This window comes from Oculina patagonica, chromosome 14 (genome assembly GCF_052425735.1).
Source record: "Oculina patagonica isolate OP01 chromosome 14, crgOcupat, whole genome shotgun sequence".
Taxonomy (NCBI): domain Eukaryota; kingdom Metazoa; phylum Cnidaria; class Anthozoa; order Scleractinia; family Oculinidae; genus Oculina; species Oculina patagonica.
In genome coordinates, this window is record NC_135771.1 from 20674026 (window position 1) to 20694461 (window position 20436).

A 20436-nucleotide genomic window follows, 5' to 3' on the forward strand; every position below is an offset into this window, starting at 1 on the left:
GGGCGAGTACAAAATCCACCTCATCCGGGGGAGACAGAGGAGACCTCTTGTAAGCACCATCTCATGCTCACTACAACCACTATAAGTTAATTTTTGTAACGGCGGGTAAACCCAAACGTCAGCAACCCATTCAATCAACATTCAAATCTGTGCACCGTTCCGAACGTTACAAAAATTAACTTATAGTGGCTGTAGTGAGTATGAGATGGTGCTTACAAGAGGTCTCCTCTGTCTCCCCCGGATGGGGTGGATTTTGTACTCGCCCTAGGCTCGACCGTTAGCTAGGTGCTCGCATTTGAATTTCACGGCCGTAATGGCGCCCGATTTGTGCCGAAGTTGTGAATTCAAATGAAGTTCTTGGCTCCAAACTTCAACTTGAATGCAATTCAATTACATAGAAAGATGGAATAATTATCGCTCTTGGATCGTGAAGGGAAAAGGTCGAGTTAGGTCTGGTTTTGAGGTACTTTTAGCGAGTTTTTCGAAGAGGCCTGCGTTCGCCTTTCGAATTTGCTTTCCTACCTTGTCTTTCTTTTAGTACGCAACAGACGGTTAAGACGAAAATCGCGCGTATGACTTTCTAAAGCACTAGAAATACAAAAACGTGACACCAGGTAAGGTTTAAAGTTTCATTATAACTTTTCACCGGTAAAAAGGGATATTTTTCTCAACTTTTTTCAAATCCATACAAGCCTTCTTAGTACATCCATACAAACTCTCATAGTACGCTTTGGTTACCTGTGGTGAAAGCAAGGCAAGACTTTCATCGGAACTAACAACACATCCGCGGACTTTCTAAGAATATTCAGGCACTTTTGGGATCGTCTTGGTTAAGTAAACTGCATTTTTAATCTGGATTTACGTGGTAATTATTGTTTAATTAACCGACTCGCTGTGTTGCCACAATTTGTTCACAATTCGCCAGTTGATTCGCCAGTAGTTTATTCGCTTGTGGCAAAGTTTCCTCGATGCGATACGAAGTTTTTAGCGTAAATCTGCGTAAATGTAGCGCACTGTGTTTATTTAAATAAAGTTTTTGTCTAGAAGAGTTTGTCGCCAGTAATTTTTCTTTTTTACAAGTATATTATTGAAATAGCGAATTCGCTTGTAAAGCTATGTGCATTTGCAGCTTTGTTTTCTCGCGCCGTTAACTGCAGCTGTTGTATATGTCAAAGGTTTAAACTGTAAAAATCGGCGTAAAGTGTTCAATGGTTGAATTCTCGTTATATATATAATAAACAAATTACAGCATAGAAAGTGCTTTGTACGGATTTATATTCACTCGTTGCAAAACTTTGGAAAACTCACTCGTTCGCTACGCTCACTCGTTCGTTTTCCCAAAGTTTTGCAACTCGTGAATATAAATCCGTACGGCGCACTTTCTATGAAGTAATCTATATATAAAAGATTGATTAATTGTATAGATTGTTTGTTTGTTTGTTTGCTTAGGCCAATGAATCATGAATCCTAAAAATCTGGATTTAGATATGATCTGATGTATCCACTCGGAGTGTGGATTCTTCAGATCACTGATCCGAGATTAATCCATTTTCGGATATAGGCAATTGCAAAGAAACGCAGAATCCGTTTTTGGATACAAGCCCGGATTTGGATTTTGTCAAAGAAACGCACCCTAAATCTGTATATTATTTATTTACTTGGCCTTACAGAAGCTTTATTGATGCCAATGACCAACTGCCGACTGACAGACAAAATGAAAGGACAGACAGATGCATTGACCAGCTTACTGACCGATTGATTGACTGACTGACTGACTGACTGTTTGCTTGATTGCTTGGTTGCTTGATTGATTGTAGCCTGAATTTCAGACATCCCTCTGTGCTCGCCTGCTTGCCAGAAGGAACGTCTGAACACATTTGGGCTTAATGCCGTCCGGTGACGTCACTACCCGAAAACCGGGTAGTGATTTTGATTGGTTGATTTGAAAATTATTTGCATAATTATGTGAAATTATGACTGAATTTTACCGCGCGAGGATTGTAATTTGAAAACGTTTGGAAAGAGTTCGAAAGAGTTCACCTTCCCAGAAATGAATTGATTAGTCATTTACCTTGAGTTTATTACTTTATTAGTTTACCTACGGATGAAGAATAGTAATGGAAATCGGTAGGTTTTAATTTGGCGGCATTCGTCGCTTCGACATGCAGTGTTTTGCCAAATTTATATGTAATCTTGTTTTGTCAACAAAGACGCTCGACGCTTATGTCCTGCAGCCTCGATGAGCCAGTGATTTCTGAACTCAGTGCCCACGGTCAAGTAGGATATTTTTGTATTGAATTCCGTTTCTTGATGCCTCTGAAACCGTCGAAATTGATTTATTTATTAAAGTACTCACGAGTGTGTTGTATTTGTCCGTTGCGTAACATATTATATTTTGATCGCTAGATAAAGCAAATCAGTTTAGATTAAATCGCTTCCGTAAAAGAATATAGCCTGCAGTCGATTAAAATATCATTCATTTGTCTCAAGGTTTTTAATAGTTTACTATTAAAACAATTTTATACCCTGTAATCCTTTATTTAAGCGATTTTTCTTTCACAATTTCATGGCCTCGACAGAAACTTTTCCGCATGAATTAACACCAAAGCGTAGTGACGTCACCGGACGGCATTAGGCCCGAATGTGTTCAGACGTTCCTTCTGGCAAGCAGGCGAGCACAGAGGGATGTCTGAAATTCAGGCTAGATTGATTGCAATTGATTGTATATTGCTTGCTCGCTTGCCTGCTTGCTTGATTGATTGATTGCTTGCTTGATTTATTGATTAATTGCTTGCTTGCTTTCTTGCTTGCTTGCTTGCTTGATTGATTTCTTGGTTGGCTGGTTGGTTGGTTGGTTGGTTGATTGGCTGATTGATTGCTTAATTGATTGACTCATTGTTTGATTGATTGATTGATTGATTGATTGATTGATTGATTGAATCATTGATTCATTGATTCATTCATCACTCATTCATTAATACATTTATTTCTCCATTTATTCTATTTTTTAATTTATTGATTTAGAAAAGTGACGGAACAACTGCATTCCATGTGGCGTGCGCTCAAGGTGTCATAGAGGTAGTTCAACTCCTTGCTTCTGAAGATGACGCCATTTGTCGAACTAATTTGACTGACAATCAAGGTTTGACTCCCCTGCATATAGCTGCATATAACAATCACTTCGCTGTTGTACAGTACCTTTTACAACAGGTAGGATAGAGTATTTTTGTTTGGTAACTTTCTACTCTTTTAATATCCCAGATTCATATTAAACGACCCGATCCGAAAGGGCTAATAATAACCTATCAAAAAAATACATTAACCTAAAGACCGTACCTCCTTGTAAGTTCGTCCACCTTCTGCGCATCCATGCTTGATTATTCCATGATTTTCAAGTTGTTTCCGCGCGTCTTCAAAAAAATCGATATTTATAGCCTTGGTATGATTTCTCTCCACAAATTAAGGTTAGAAATATCTTCGTTTATTAAAAAACTAGCAATGGTATATTGCAATTTCTGCGTTTTGATTGGTTAACACGCAATGGTATATGAGCTCATATACCATTGACCGCAAATGTGGTACTGAGCCAAAACGCGTCAATGAAATTAAAACAGTTGTGGAGTACAAATATTGCAATTCTTTGAGCGTTTTTAATAAAACAATTATTCCACTCGAGCTTGTTGGATATGAGATCGTCATATCCAACGTGTGCTCGTGGAATAACTGTTTATTAGATGTTCAAAGATGATTTTTTTTCATGAGTTAAATTGCCTACCACTTATTTCAAAACAGTTTGGGCCAAAAATCTTCCAAACCCCCTTGACGAAGCTCCTTTAACCGAAAAAACTACTTCGAGAAAGCTAAAAAAACCGGGTTTCCCGCGGTACCATTCCGCGATACAAAGAACGTGTGGACAAAAGAGGCTCAATTTTTAAATTATTCAAAAGCTAAACTGATTTTGTGCCAAATTTTAGGGTGCTTCAGTTGACCCCCGTGACAAACACCGCCGCACCCCTCTCTTCTTAGCAGCTGGGGAGGGTGCCACCGAGTCTGTCCAGGCGTTGATTAATGCGGGTGCTGACGTCACGATCAAAGATGTGGATAGTCGATCTTGTGTGCGAGTGGCCGTGGGACATACAGCCACTATGGAAGTGATACTACAGGTATGAAATTGATCGCTTATGTTATTTAACCGTTACATTTGGAGAGATTGCACTGGCTTTGTCGCTGTAAAACGCTGTTGAAGTATAATAAAGGAAAGCTGAACGTTGGGACTATATGATATAATCCCGGCCAATATATTTCGCCTGGCCCGGCCAGAAGAAAAAAAACGTTGCAATTGAAAATACAAAGACAATAAAAGATAAGGTTAGAATTCAAGTAAAAGACAAACAAAGGAATAAAAGTTCACAAGAGAAGGCATACACGAAGATATGTACAATAAGTACTAATAATTACCAAAAAACAACTATCCCTTAACGTTTGTTGATACTCTTGGATTCAAGGGTTTGACCGGCCCTATCGCTTTCCTATCTTTGCGTATAGTGTCACGAGATAAATGTACTAGTTCTAGTGGAATAAGAAGATAAATGATCATCAGAAAGAAAATGGTCTGAAACTGCAGTAGGTCTAGAGAAAGGGGCGAGTCGGTTAATTGCAGGTCGTCGGGTGTTCCTTACGGTGGTCTTTCAGACATTTTTTCATCAGTATTAGCTCATTCGCTGAAGAATTTAGGCGGTGCCTGACGAAAAATTGTAAATTAAAGTTGGTAATGCCAACCGTACGGTAAGCCTTCCTTTATTAGTTGTTTGAATGCTTTAGACTGACTCGTACCCTGCAGTCGCCTCTTATAAGTAAACTCACGAAATATGATGAAAAGAAGCCATTCCTTCATGCCTCCCTTTTCTCATGAAAGACGACTGAAGATAATTTAGCCACTCAGAGGACCTCGCAAAGCTATTAAGAAATACTTACTATTTTAAGGTACAGGTTTAAATTATTAAGCGTATTTTTCTTTTCAGAGACGCGCTGCTTACCGATTGATAACTGAAAAAGACATCACAGGGTTTGCCCCAGTCCACTATGCAGCAAAACATGGTCATCTTCAGGTAAGAGGTCTAAAACGAGAAGTTTTGGCAAACACATTGATTAAACATGACCATGAACTTTTAAATCATTTTACCTAGAACTATATACTCCAGTACTAAAGACACTGAGGAGAATTTCACTCTGAACACATTGTGCAGATAGAAAGCCTCAATTTCCCTCCTCTCCCTACTCCACCTACCCCTTCTCCTTCTGCCCCTCCTCCTGTCTCCCCCTAGTACTCCTCTTTCTCCTTCTCGTCTGGTTCCTCCTGCACCTCCTGCTCCTGTTCCTCCTGTTCCTTTTGCTTCTCCTTCGTCTGCTTCCCTGCTTCCCCTAGTCCTCTTCCTACAGCTTTCCCTTCTCCATCTCTCCTTCTCCTCTTCCGTCTGCTCTTCCCGCTTCTCTTGCTCTTTCTCTTCTCCTCCTCTCCCAAAACTTTGTCCTTCTGTGAATTTTCCTTGTGAATCTCTACTGACGAGAGAACATTTAAGCTTTTATTCTGGCCTTTATTAAAGGAAGCTCCATCGTAAATTTTACCCTCTTTAGAGGCGAAAAATTAATCATCTTTTAACTTACAAAAAACATGTTTTGAATCCAACAGAACATCTTACTATTTATGGAGCGAAATAGAGCGGCCACAACTGTGATGTCATACGGACTAGATACGGCGCTTCATGGCGCTGCAAGGTAACACAACTCTAATCCAAAATGGCGTCCGCACAGAACAGCCTGGGGCGATCATGGGCCGGGTTGTTCAAAGCACAATTAAGCTAATCCAGGATGGGAGTAAATTTTGATTACAGTATTATAACTTTTCAGTGCAGTTTTCTGTTTATATTTTCTGTCCTCCAGTTTTGACGTCAACCAAGAGAATATATTCTCTTCCGTCAACTAATCTCAAACTCCACAAAACATAATTAACAAAAACACTTCTATACCATAGAAATTGAACTCTCGTTTGACTTTCAATCCTGGGTTAGTATTATTCGGCTTTCAAGCAACCCAGCTCATCATATATACTACTCCCCCAGTCCATTATTCGTGTGCTTTATTACGTGCGCTAAATCTTAAAGGGACTGTGTCATGGCCGAGTTAAGTCTGTTTTATTAAGTTCTGCCAAATACTTGCTATTGAACTTAATGTTTGCAAAGAAATTATTTCTATGGATCTAAATGACAAAACCATAGCTTCATTGCAACCAAATTTGTCTTCCGGGCGTTATAGCTTAAAAATTTTTCAAGCAAACAATACTAACTTTGAAAACTGTTCAGCCCAACAATATTTTAAAAACCCATACTGCAATCCGTTTCAATCTTCGTCACTTTTGGCCAATCGTATCTTCTTTTGTATTTTCTGTGTTATTAAAATGGTTCTTCACTGTTTAAAGAGGTTATTTTTACATTTCACTGAATGCTATGGCCATTTTCAGTGCCTAAATTTGGCTAAAATCCGTGACATAAGGCATTTTAGTTTGTTGTATGTGCCGTATATGTTATCAGTCATTTGTATTTTGATTCGCTTACGGGCTCACCAAAATACGTAAGACTCCCAAAACTTGAAATGTGTTAATAAGGTATTTTAAAGGATCCTAGTCAACATCCGCCTTTTTTTCTGCCATTTAAATTCGGACATTTCGCATGTTGAAAAGAGGTCACAAATGCTTATTTAAAATTATCGGTGCTTTAAGCACTTATTTTATAGCAAGCGAGTTTAAAATCACATAAAATCAAAGACACCACGTTTACTCGATCTATATTTTTCTTTTATAGATATGGCTGGCATGAAGTAGTTGAAGCGTTGCTGTCTAGCCGTAACATTCGTTCCTTAAACCTGAAAGACAGTCAAGGAAAAACAGCTCTACACTTCGCATGCGTAGAAGGACATGACCGAGTAGTGGAACTTTTGCTTAAGCTCGGCGCAACTGTGGAAAAGTAGGCTTGAAAATATATTAAAAACCCTATATAATTTAGAGATTAAAGTGTGTGCCACTGAGCCTCATTATCACCCTTCCCAGGGGGTAATGTGATGCACAACTTGCGGGCAAAGGATGAGTCCTTGTTAGGGGTTAAGGGATAAGGGAAAACTCGCACACTTATCTTAGAGATAAGGGATAATTGTTTAAATAATTTTAGGGATACGGTATAACAATTCATTTTTTTTGGGATAATAAAAATAAAACTGAAAGGGATAACGGCGTTGATAATTTTAAACTTTTGTTAGACTTTTTTCCCGCCAATAATCTTTTAAAATTATTGGGATTGGGCATGATGCCCACCCCCCCCCCCCCCCCTACAACAGCACCTCAAGGATAGCTCATTGCAAGCTAGCGCCTCGAAGATTTTTTTAAAGTCGTGCGGGAAAACGTTTACAATTTTGCCACAATTCTGCCTGCAAAATCAATGGAAGTTTTAAGATTATATTCGATTTCTTGTTGTTGTTTTTTGCAGGCTAAGCTAAAGCTTTCTGGCGGAAATAAAGAGTATAAAGCTAAAAGCAAAGGATATAGAAGAAAGCAGAAGAAGCGAGAAAAAAAAAACGAAAAAAAAAAAACAATAAAACCTTTCGTAGTTATTACTGTGTTAGTGTGCAAGTAACTAGGTGACTTTTTCAGTGTAATTTATATCCAGCACTGAATATAATATTTTGTGGTACATCTTCAGGGATCATAACGACAGAACAGCACTACATATCGCTGCCATGAGAGGATCCAAGCGATGCGTGGAATGCATTTTAGAGCATCACCCTAAATGTATTAACCTCTTTGACAAAAACCAGGTGAGTAAAATTAAAATAATAGCTTACTTGCTTCATTTGTTACATTAAATCGTGGACACATCCGGGAAACACATTTCTTAGTCAAGGGGCCACAAACTACTATAACGGGTGTGCTTTTTATTTATCATCGTCATCATCATCATTATTGTTATTTGCGTCAAAAAAGTATGCTCGATTTCCAGCCCCTTTTTCGGGAGGAAAAAAGACCGGACTCGAGAAGGCGGCGGAAATCGAGCCTACCAAAAAGGGGTGATCATTTTGAATATTACTCGCTAGAATTTGTACCAATAATACTTTCTAATGTTCTAAATTTGGTTTCTTTGACTAATTTTCAGTGTCAGTATTCCTAGGTCAGAGCTGGAGTTATTCCTTTTCCAGATGAAAGTGTAAGGAGAGAGAGAGAGAGAGAGAGAGTGTGTGTGGGTGTGTGTTGGGAGAGGGGGAGAGGGGGGGGGGAGTTGCGGCGGCGATTAGTCGAGGAAGGCAATTATTTCCAATATTTTCACCAAAAGGGGGTGATTTATTGAAGGACGAAATTTATTCGAGTTCGTCATCTGGAACTAATTATTATGGAGAGGGCTTTTTTTGTTTCGTTTTCCTTAGAGTAATTAATTCGACTTTTTTATTCTTTTTCTCCTCTCATTCAGAACACTGCTCTACATTTGGCTGCCATCCACGATTCTCCTGAAGTAATTTCATGCCTGCTGTCTTTTCCAGAGCAAGAGATACTCATGAACAAAAAGAATCACAATGTTTTGGACGCCGCATTAAATGCTGATAGAAAAAACGTGGCACTTGCTATAGCGAGTCACGACAGGTTTGTTTAGAAAGATAAATGAGAAAAAAAATACAATGAAAAAATTCATAGCAAGATTTGGTATACCGATATATATAATCATTTCAGATCAGCTTAGCCTCGCTAGCGTACGCTAAGGCTGAAGACCGAATGCGCAGTGTTCTGCACGTGGCATTTCCCGTGCTCTGCACGTGATTAACATATGTCAGTGTTAGATTAGGCGTTAAGAGGCGTTAGTATTCAGTTCTCATCGCTTTTTTACAGTAAGACCCTTCGTTGGGACATTTTCCGCAAAGGGACATTGATTCGTGCTCCTTAACACACAGGAACCTTACGTACAAGACCTCCGTCAAAAGGCTATTTCCCACATGGGGGCTCTAAATCGTGGTCCCCAATGTGCCGTGTGCCACTTTAGTCTAATGTTATATAGGAGGTTCAACTTGCTATAGTTGTTGGAGAAATGAAAGGGTCACTCCCAATTTCCTCTTGGCATAGGTGAATTTTTAGTATATGATAGTTGCTCGTACATCTCGTACCCCTGTTTTCCAATAGAGCGCAGTGGTAATTCTAGTTTTGGTTTCCGTAATATGTTTCTTTTTCCGGGAGCGGGTTATCAGCCCGCCGCCCAGCCCCCAACCTGAGGGACCATGGGCTGTTCATCGTCTGGCCTCTAACCTTCAACCAATCTGGCATGGTAGACCTGCCAGGGACCAACGTCCCAGCCGGCACAGATCTCTGTGTCATTGAGACACACAAGGTCACACAAGCTTCACCACCACGGCAAGGTGTCAGCCCAAGGTGAAGTCATATTACCTCACGTGACGTCATTAGAGCCGCCATCTTGGATCCGCCATCTTGGATTTCATCATTTTCTTAGAAATGTGGTTGCTCGTTATTTTTTTACAGATGGCGCGAAGTGCTGACGACATGCACTCCAGGACACATGGCAACCATGAAACATCTTGTGATTAAAATGCCAGAAGTTGCTATGGTAAGGGAACCGTTATTTTTCTGCACCTTCATCGAATGACGTGGTCATTATTGGATCTCAATCTTCTCTTTCCAGTTGAAAAGCTATAACAGTACCTTTTTTCCTTGTGTTTCTAGAGCTTTATGGATCAGTGCGTTACAAAAGAGGGAAACCCTGATAGCGAAGATTACAAAGTAAGTCTTATTTCCAAGCCCAGCTAGATTTCTTCTCGTTTGTTAAAGGGGCTATGTCACGCAATTTTAGGCAATTTCGGCACTGGCCATCTGTTCATAAAATTAACTGAAATATCACAATAACGTCTTAAATCTGTAGACAAACACCAAAGAAACACAGAAAGGCCAAAAAGAGCCATCGATGAGCAAAATTCGAGAAGATTACAACGGATTGCGTTCGGGTAAACTTAAAAAACGTCGGCCCGACTTTTTTCAAGTTTATCTAATTTGTATGAAAGTGTCATTTACAATGCTAAAAAATCATCCTTGTTTGTTATGTGGCTGTGATTTTGCCAAAGAAAGACTTTTGCTCTGTCAATTTAAAGTTTAGAGCTCTAATTTAGCGAAAATAAATAAAATTACCTAAAATACCGTGACCTAGCCCCTTTAAGTAGCAAATTATATTGTTCAATTCTTGTTGGGAATTTACTGAGACCTACCAACAGTTTAGTAACAAGATCATACCTACGAAGCTACAGGGTTGTAATACTGCTGTTATAAAAAAAAATTGACAGTGTTCAGTGGTATAATGGCACAATTGCACAGTTAATTTTGGAGGGGTTACTTTGGAAAGTAAACAATTTACTGAAATTCTAATTCAAATGCCAGTGATACTTTCACAGCAGTCAAACACAAAAATAAAGCGCAATTTCCAGCGTTCGCCACCTCAAACCTTTCAGAGTTTGAAGCGAAAGTTTAAAAGAATTTTGAAAGAGAACGTTGTAAAAAGAGCGGTGGTGTACTAAATTATTAGCCAAATGCCTAGAAGAATAACAATTAGCAAATTTTCTTTGCATCTGAGGCCAACAAAGCTTAAATTTTAAGAGACTGTCTTGACGTTTGGCTTTTGGATTTCAAAAAAGGGCAATTTTAGTGGGAACTTCACGCGCAGTGCATCCGACTACTCAGTGCCTCCTATACCTTCTGTGAAGCATATGCAGACATTTCAGTAACTGTCATTTATTACTGGTGTTGCTAGGTAACGTATGACTTCACGGTGATTCAAGGAACTGATGAGAGGCCTGATGAAGACCCTCTGATGGTACTTAAGGTACGAGCATGCGAGTATGCGTACTTTGAATTTACATTTAATTCTGACAAGAAAGTGTACACTTATCATTAATGTTTCTATCTACTCTTATCACAGACTATGTTAAAGCATCGTCGAATCAATTGCCTGGCTCATCCCATTTGTTTTATCGTTATGAACAAAAAATGGTAAGAACGTTATGATTTAATTTAAGAAATATATATTAATGTTTAAACTCAACATGATTTTTATTTAATAGTCAGAGGACAACAAGCTCTTCTGAGTTTATTCCTGATCGTTCCTTCAAGAATTTAGAGAGCTCGGGATTTTCGTAAAACAGGCTGCTAAGTAACAGCACGTGATATTATGACGTCAAGTTTACGTGACAAAGTTCGGTGTGCTCACGACTGCTCGTTCCATATTCTGATTGGTCGAAAAAGAATTGGAAAGTCTTAAACGAAAATTAACCGAAGATAGCATTTGTTTTCGACTGTATTGTTCAAATAAGTTGTTAAATTAAACGAGTGTAATAAAAAAATGTTTCGCATTTTTAATAGTTTGTCGAGTGTTTTATCAGTTCGTGTATTATGCTCTTTTTAATTGCTTCCGCTCTCTCCCCTCCCTCAGGCAGACGTTTGGATGGAAATCTTTGGTACTCAACCTGTTTCTGTATCTACTCTTTGTCATTCCGCTGACCATTCTTGCCCTCTTCGCGCGGGCTGAAGAGAGGCATCTTTGTGGTTTGAATGAAACCATCCCTAGAAAGGTAACCAGTTTTGGAAATCTTTGACTGTTATTTTTATTTTTCAAAGTTGTAAATTTTCCGCCAGTTTTTGATAACCGAGTATCACAAATGCACTGTTTAGTATCTTAACAAGCTTTTACAGGGATATATGAAGTACAGTCAACTCTCTCTTAACGGACACCTCTATAAGACGGACACCTGGTGTTAGTCCCGTACCTGCCATTTTTCAGTCATTCTACTGTAACTTAACTCCTTATAAGACGGACACCTTTCTAAGACGGACAGTTGCAGCCGGTCTCGGTGTTTTTGGAATTGTTTAATATTTACTTACGATAACTACTTCATATATCTTTTAAATACTGTTTGGTTAAGATGTAACCGTTTATAATTATTCTCAATCTTGATAGGAATACATTTTCTTTGACGTCCCGTGTCGATTCAATCATCCGGTAAGACAAATAATGTATTGGGTGACGTACATGCTTGCGACACTGTAAGCCTCTCACCTCCCCCACTAGTTATGTACTGTTTATCACGTGAACGAGCACGTGAAAAGGGATGCGACTAGGGACAGCGCGTCATCCAAACTCAAAAGGCACTGGGAACGAGAAGTAGAGTGCCCTTGTGAAAGACTAGCTAGAAGAGCGCTTCAGTTAGCTTCTTTACGGTTAGCCCTTAATGATTGTAAGGGCAACATGATAGAGCAGTTTTCAATTGAGTGTCGTAAAACCAAAACCAAAGTAATTACTCTGGCCAATCACAAAGGATACAGACAACCCAGTGAACCTCGAAGCAAATGCATGTAGCTGGCACGAAGCGCAGGAAAACGTGCGTGAGCGAGTCACGATTGGTTTTGGTTTTAGTTCTGATTGGCTGAGAAAGTGACGCGAGATTTTTTAGCCAATCACTAAGCGTAGCAATACAAAACCAAAGCAAACGCAATTTACCTTTGACACTCAAGTGAAAACCGCTCTATGTACTTTAAAAATTGGTGAATTACCAGCCAGCGCACCTGTGGCCGCACTGGTGGTCCTTGTGATGCGTTTGGCCCGGGTACGACTATACACATGTTTTTATTACAGTTATGTTTATTCCTCTTTTTAATTAGCTATAAATATTTCTAAGTGTGTGGGTGATGCACTGTCCCTAGTCGCATGTCAAGAAAAGAATGTAACTTTTAAAAACGTTTTTGCTCGTTATATAATTGTTTGATGATCATATAAAAAACCGCACAGTTTATTGAAAAATTATATCATAGCGGTCTCAGTAGTGTAGTTTCTTGGTAATTCGCTTCTGTTTCCACGCCATAACGGCAATTTTTACCCGTCTAGATCAGCTTCTAGTCGCCATCTTGGATTTCAATGCCATAGAGAGGAGTAATGATTACTAAGCAACTGAAAAGTTGTGGCACAGGCTCCCCAAGCTCAATATACGTGGTGTATGGCACAGCTTGTGTATATAGAGAATTGTATGGGAAAGTCACTGATGGTAAACAAATTGTGTAAATAACTATCTCATTTGAAGTAAAGTTTTCCTTTCTCAAATTTGTCGTTTTCTTGTTTCTTGGGCCGATTTTGAAGCCATTCTGGCGCCGTTTAGTGAAGTTATTCGAATTCTCCAAATTCTCTTCAAAATCAGCGCAAGAGACAAGAAAACGACAAATTCGAAAAAGAAAAACTCAGGAGCTCCTGAAAAACTCTATTTAATTATTTCATTTACACACTTTTTTTTTGCCATCAGTGACTTTCCCATACAATTCTCTATATACACAACCTGTACCATACACAACGTATATTGAGCTTGGGAAACCTGTGGTTGAAGCAGTAGCAAAATTCTTCGTTGTCTCGATACAACAGCAGCTACAAATTGGCTTCACTAGACATAAATACAATCTGGTCAGTTATTCACAGTCTGATAAATATGTTGTGTTTTTTACAGGGCATTCTAACTGTTCAATTTCTAGTCTTGATAATCACGATGTTTCACGTGATAAAGGAATTGCTTCAGTTCAAAAAACAGGTTGGTGGTTTTTTTTTTACCCAGTAGAAAACCATTTTGACTGCGACTAGAATTACTTACTATGAACCATAAAGTAGACGAAGCTAAAGGCCAGGCAAAAAGAGTAAACAAGTTCACAGAAGCATAGCGCGCGCATCCTTCCCCAGTGTTTTCCTAGCCTGCGAGCAGGCTCACCTTGAGGCACGTGCGAGAGCGTCGACACGGGAGCGGCGAAGCCTTCTCTCCACCAGTCTCCTCTCCACCGTATCGCTTCGCTCGCCAGTCGCGCGTGGCCCAAGGTGAGCCTGCTCGTAGGCTAATGTTTTCCCAGTTTTTCCACACGGGAAGTATTGCGAACAGCGTCAGTTTTTGTCTCCAGGAAGCAAAATTTAATTCTACTGTCCGGCAGAAGCTTTCTGTGATTCCGCGCGGCATGGAAACATGGCAAATAAAAAAAAAACAATTATCTAAACATGTTCCCGGAAACGTATTCTCACTTTTCTCGTTTTGCCGGCGAGGCCGGATCATTAGACTCTTTTCTCTGGGATGCTGCGAGCTTGTTGGCATTGCACACAGACTGCTTTCGTGTAAAAATTTTAATTAGATTGTAGATAAGCTAAGATAGAAACATTTTTAACCTTTTACTTACTTACTAAATAGAGCGGGTTTCCCTTGAGTGTCGAAAGTAAATTGCATTTGCTTTGGTTTTGCATTACTTCGCTTACTGATTGGCTTAAAAATCTCGCGCCACTTTGTCAGCCAATCAGGAATAAAACCAAAACCAATCGTTACTCGCTTGCTCACGTTTTCCCGCGCTTCGTGCCAGCTACATGTGTTTGCTTCCAATTTTGATTGGGTGTCCTTTGTGATTGGCCAGAGTAATTACTTTGGTTTCGGTTTTACGACACTCAATTGAAAACTGCTCTAGTTCAAAGTTAGCTTTAAACGCCGGCCACGCAGGCTATAGGTAGTTAAAAGTTGTTTCAATTGTTCAATTGTTACGGCTGTCTGGAACAGTGTTCTGTTACCCTATGACGTCAATTTTTTGAAATGCTGCCCAATCATAGACATTTAGCGGGAAAAAGCTTCATTATTAGATCAGTGATCAAAGAATGCGCGCGTTTTCGCAAAGAACAGAAAAGCTATAAACTTATATAACAATTGTGTTCTGTTGCAGAGACTGAAGTACCTTCTTTCGTTTACAAACTATCTGGACTGGGCTGGGTTTGGCATGGCACTATTCTATATTCTCCCGCCATGTGACTGTAAACTGGGATTAAAGCAGGAAATTGGATCACTGGCCTTGTTTTTTGGATGGGTCAACCTCATTCTGTTTCTCAGAAGGTAAATTTAGATGTTTAAAGAGCGCGTGAACTAGGAGAAACAAGTAGGCATTGTCCACGAGCTAGGGATATATTTTACTTTATTATATAAACTGCAGTGGTTTCGCGAGTGGTAGCAAATCGAGAAAAATGGTATCACACATGTGTGAATAAAAATGATATCCACACATGTGTGATATCATTTTTGACCAATCAGCTCGCAGAGTTTGCCATGTTTCAATGTTCAATGAGCCAAAGTAAATCGATATTAAGTCGAAACATCTTCGGATCTTCCTCAGCAATCTTCGGAAATCTTCGAAAAAACTTCGGAAATTTTCGGAAAATGTTCGGAATCATTCGTACAACCTTCGGACAACATTTTGAAAATTTTCGGAAATCTTCGGAAAATGGTCGGAAATCTTCGGAAAATCGTTAAAAACATCGTAATTAGTAGGTTTATATAATAAACAGAATAATACATGGTTGCTTGGAGATATGAAATTTATCTTTTCATGTTCAAATCCGATATCTCACTCGTGAGCTATCGATTTGAACACTCGAAGATAAATTTCATATCTCCGCGCAACCATGTATTATCCTCTATCTAATTTTAGAAACTTTAAAAAGCACGATTTTGCAGTCATTTAATTAAGAAGGTACCGGTTTGGTAAATTCTCTTTAAAGTAACTATCTATTTCCTATTCTTATTATTAAGATAGAAAATAACACATCCACTACAAAAGATGTCACTTCCGTAATGTTACTAAAAAACGTTATTATGAAGATCGCGGGCCAATCGATTTTCAGAAACGGTATTTGTTAAAAAAACACTTCAGAGATACTTCACTGTATCCTAGCTTATGGCTTTATTACAGTGGACTCCAGATTTCTCGACCTCCAAGGGAAGCGAAAATTGGTTTAAGAAATCTAGGGTAAAATTGCATTGTTGACTTTATAGTAAATCCAAACCAATGGGAACAACTTTGGCTCGAGTTGGGAGGTCAGTGAAGTCGGAATTGATTGTATGTCTATATTGTAAGGAACGAAGTGCCGAATACTCGGCGTGCCGAATAATTATAGCATGGCATCCTTATTTCTTTCTGACAGGTTTTCATCGTATGGCCAATATATCATCATGTTGACGACGATGTTTGCTACACTGTTTAAGGTGTGTACTGTCTAATTTTTTAGCCTTTTAAATTAAAGCTCTCGTCATCATCATAAACTTTATTTAAACGCGATAGGGGTTTTAAGCACAATGCTTGTGGGGTCGTGTATTAAACTTAATATTACTAAATACTTATAAACTAATATATTTCTAAATTAATACTAAATACTTATAATTATACTTAATTGGATCGCAAATGCTCTAAAAATAAACAATTACATAACAATCAGTAACATTTAAAGTCATTGTAATATCTGGGGAGCGACTGAATTGACTGAGCATTGAAATTAAGCTCCAATTATATAATAATCATTTTTCACTTTTCGATAGAAAACCGAAAATTGAGATACGTATTATACGACGAAACAGCATTCCATAGGATGGCCCCTCTATGTCCAATTGATTTCTTTTACAAAATAAGCTCTTTCACACAAAATAATGCCATTTCTCTTCCACAGGAGCAAGACCCTTGCTAAATATTTTTCTATACCTATATCGAAAGAAAAAACATACAGATTGACAAAAGTGCTAGGAAGATTGAGAATCTGTTGACTCTGTTGCATCGCGGTACCGTACCGTTTTTGTACGTTTGTACCGGTACAGAAACTGGATCAAATGACCAAACCATTCCCGTCCCCATAGCCCTTTCGTTTCTCATTGCTTGCTTCTTTTGCAAGCTCTGTCAGCGAGAAAACCACAATATTTGTGTTCCTCTTCTCCTCCTCTCCTCAATGTTTCCTTCTCTGTACGATGACGCGAAATTGAAATTGTTTCCTTTTTTAAGGTCCTGTTGCTGTTTTTCATGTTCGTCATGGCATTTAGCAGCACTTTTTATCTGCTCTTAGATGAGGAGACGGTGAGACTTAGTCCATAATTAGTCCAAGTCCATACGCAATCATTCATGTAATTTTAATTCTTAATTGTCTTATTATATTTAATCAGTTGTACATAGTTTTATCTCAATCTATTTTTAAAGTTTTTAACATTGTTATATTTCCGTTATTGTTGTATTTTTGTGAGGGCCACAAGTTTATCAGTTTGATTACTTACTTACTTACTATGCTTATGAAGGTGATAGCTTTACACTTAAGGTATCACGGAAGGAAAATTGGCGTTTTCGTTCCAAGTGAAATTGTGTGCAAACCATCAATGGTAACGCCAATAAAGTATATATTTTCTGAAAGCTTATTGAATAAAGATTGAAATTGTGGATTTTGTTTACTTCATATAGACCATAATAAGCAACGTCAGCATTTTGTTTGCAATTATGATGTTGCGCAACTTTAGGTTTATTTGAGAACACTTTTACATGAGAGCCAAAACTTTTATGTGGAATTTGATCTACATATATTGGTCTAAAAAACGGTGTCTCAGATTTTTCTTTTCTTGCTCCATTATTTTTTTATGATTTTTTAATCGTAAAAAAGCCCTAAAAATGCCATTTTAAAGTTTAAAAATTTATAAAAAAATAATGGAGCAAGAAAAGAAAAATCTGAGACACCGTTTTTTAGACCAGTATATGTAGATCAAATTCCACATAAAAGTTTTGGCTCTCGTGTAAATGTGTTCTCAAATAAACCTAAAGATGCGCAACATCATATTTGCAAACAAAATGCTGACGTTGCTTATTATGGTCTATATGATCAAAACAAAATCAAAAATTACAATCTTTATTCAATAAGCTTTCAGAAAATATATACTTTATTGGGTTACCACTGATGGTTTGCACACAATTTCACTTGGAACGAAAACGCCAATTTTCCTTCCGTGATACCTTAACTCCTAAGAACGATTTGATCAGCATCTGTGAGAAAAGACTGCGTTAAGAAAAATATAGAAATAGTCAACGACGTTTCAACTTTCAAGTTAACTCTAACATTGTCAGTTCAAAGAACAAGTTCGAATTACAAGTTATAAACACGAGAGAAGTCAAAGTATATAAGTACGTTCTGCGCATGAAAAAAGTTACCCAGTCCCCCATTGTACTTCCTCTTTTTTCCTCATAAAATGTTCTGCAATTTTCCTCCAAAATGTTCTGCAATTGGTATAGGATTAAATGGAGCCGAAACAAATTGTGGAATTGCACGCATTTTAGGCATCCTACTGATCAATGGTTACGGCAATTATATATTTTCAGGATCGCCATTACGTTCATGGTCTGTCCCCTAAGAATTTGTGACATAAAGGAATTGGAGTACTGTAACCATTCTGGAGGTGTGCTAGCCCATCTAAGGTTACCCCTTCCCCCTCCCCCTCCAGTAATTTGTAAGGTTGACCTTATGGTACATTATTACCCATCTAAACACCTGGGTGGAGAGATCTAGAGGCACCAAAGTGTCTTGCCTAAGAACACAACACTCCGGGCAAACTGCTCGAACACGGATCGTTCGATCCAGAGTCAAGCGTGCTAACCATTAGGCCACATAGTTATTTATTAAGACCAGTCAGTTACATATTGCTGTTGTTTTACTGTCAGGAGCCGTACGCCACTTTTCCGTATTCCATGATGACCGTATTTGTGATGACACTTGGTGAACTCAACTACTCTGACATCTTTATGCCGTGGGACAAACTGGAATACGCTACCCTGACGAACATACTGTTCTTTTTGTTTGTGCTGGGAATGCCCATCATTCTTATGAACATGTTGGTGAGTAGCTACACAACTCAAGATCCGAGAATACGAGCAAGGGGAGTAGAAAATAATAAAACCAAGATTTAACAGCCCACAAAACAAAGCCTTATGATAAATAACTCCCTCCTTACCCCCACCCACCCACCCCCTAAAAAAAGACAAAGGAATGCCTCAATAACATAAATTTTTTATAATTAAAAGAACTACCTGAACGAACGCGACATTCACTTTAAAATATATCATCCCTAAAAATATCGATATTGCCCGTTCTGTTTCTAAAATTATACTTTGTACCTCCCCGATAGTTTTATTCTCGAGTATTTTCCCCGCTCTGACACCAACATAAACCCAAAATTTTAAAATGTTCAAAATAGTTTAGTATGAATGTTGAACGTAACGTTCAAAACACCTGTTATAAACCTAAGGGGCAAGCTGAATGTTTTGCGAAAATAAATTTAGCTGCTTCCATAAGCTAGTAAAAAGAATGCAGTTGCTAACTGCCTTTATATTTCGAATAAAAACTCCATAGAGTTATAGTACTTTTGCCACTTAATGCCTCATGCCTTGGGCAATCTTAGCGAAAATACGGGGGGAAGGATTCATCAATATTCAGTAATTAAAACTGATTCTTTCAATAATATTGTTTCAATTTCTGGTTTCTTTTCTTGATTTGTTTGTGTGACTTTTAGGTCGGTCTCGCAGTGGGAGATATTGAAAAGATTCAAGTTAATGCCTTGATTGATCGTTATGTGATGCAGGTATAACAATAACAAAACAATTATGAACATAATTCCTGGTAATAAAATCTTTCAAAGTTAAACGACGCGGAACCCCGTCAAATAATGGTAGGTAGGTAAAGTCTGTGTCGAGTCTAGTGGCCCATACAGACCGGAGCTTAATTATCCCTGTTTCTGTAGCATAAATTAAAGCGACTAGGAGTATTAGCTATTATTTCTACTTCCCCCCCCCCCCCCCTGGATGCGATTCTTGTCCATCGCAGGGTTACCCCCAGACCCCAGACCCCAGTCCCTATTTATAAACTTGGGTGGAGAGAGGAACTATGAGAGTAAAGTGTCTTACCCAAGAACACAATGACCCCGGCCAGCGCTCAAACCCAGAAAATAGTTGTCGCGTTACTCGTACTAACGAGATGATCAGATTATCAAATTAGTTAATTATAGCTCTAACTTTAAAATTTATGCTTTTTTAATTTCAGGTCGAGTTGGTATTAGAGATGGAAGAAACGGTTCCTGAATCAATTGCCAAGCGTGCTCATGTTAAAAAACATGTTGAATATCCAAACAAGGATGAATCCAAGGTATTTTCACTTTGTAACATCTTATCCTTACAAAGTTTTTACAACAACATTTAAGAATTTTCATCAGACAATACTTCCAAATGCAGAGTGGCAGGTAAGTTATTAAAACAAAGTCGTTAGAGCATTTTTCAATCAGTGTCACCAAACCAAAATCAAAGTTCTCACTCTGGCCAATCACAAAAGACACAGACAATCCAGTGAACCTATCAAACTCAAAGCAAATAAATGTAGCCCGGGGGGGGGGGGGTACTCCGGGATCCAAGTGACGGGGATGTACGAAGGATTTTTTTGGGATCGAAATTTTCGATTCCGGGATTTTTTTGGGTAGGAAAATTTGGCAGGTATTTTTTTGGGTGAC

At 38.5% G+C, this 20436-nt stretch overlaps 1 protein-coding gene across 3 annotated transcripts in view; it reads left to right on the forward strand.

The window, feature by feature from the left end:
• Positions 1-20436, forward strand: part of LOC144638802 (transient receptor potential cation channel subfamily A member 1-like) — a 38362-nt gene that overhangs the window by 13188 nt on the left and 4738 nt on the right. For all 3 annotated transcript variants that reach the window (XM_078498063.1, XM_078498062.1, XM_078498061.1), the window contains 20 exons: positions 3025-3210; positions 3975-4163; positions 5022-5108; positions 5690-5775; positions 6858-7019; positions 7749-7863; positions 8511-8680; positions 9566-9650; positions 9767-9823; positions 10842-10913; positions 11010-11080; positions 11520-11658; positions 12045-12086; positions 13576-13656; positions 14813-14979; positions 16065-16125; positions 16910-16981; positions 18602-18775; positions 19450-19518; positions 19977-20078. In XM_078498063.1, the coding sequence (XP_078354189.1) occupies positions 3025-3210; positions 3975-4163; positions 5022-5108; positions 5690-5775; positions 6858-7019; positions 7749-7863; positions 8511-8680; positions 9566-9650; positions 9767-9823; positions 10842-10913; positions 11010-11080; positions 11520-11658; positions 12045-12086; positions 13576-13656; positions 14813-14979; positions 16065-16125; positions 16910-16981; positions 18602-18775; positions 19450-19518; positions 19977-20078 (2187 nt within the window). The remainder of the gene's footprint in view (positions 1-3024; positions 3211-3974; positions 4164-5021; positions 5109-5689; positions 5776-6857; positions 7020-7748; positions 7864-8510; positions 8681-9565; positions 9651-9766; positions 9824-10841; positions 10914-11009; positions 11081-11519; positions 11659-12044; positions 12087-13575; positions 13657-14812; positions 14980-16064; positions 16126-16909; positions 16982-18601; positions 18776-19449; positions 19519-19976; positions 20079-20436) is intronic.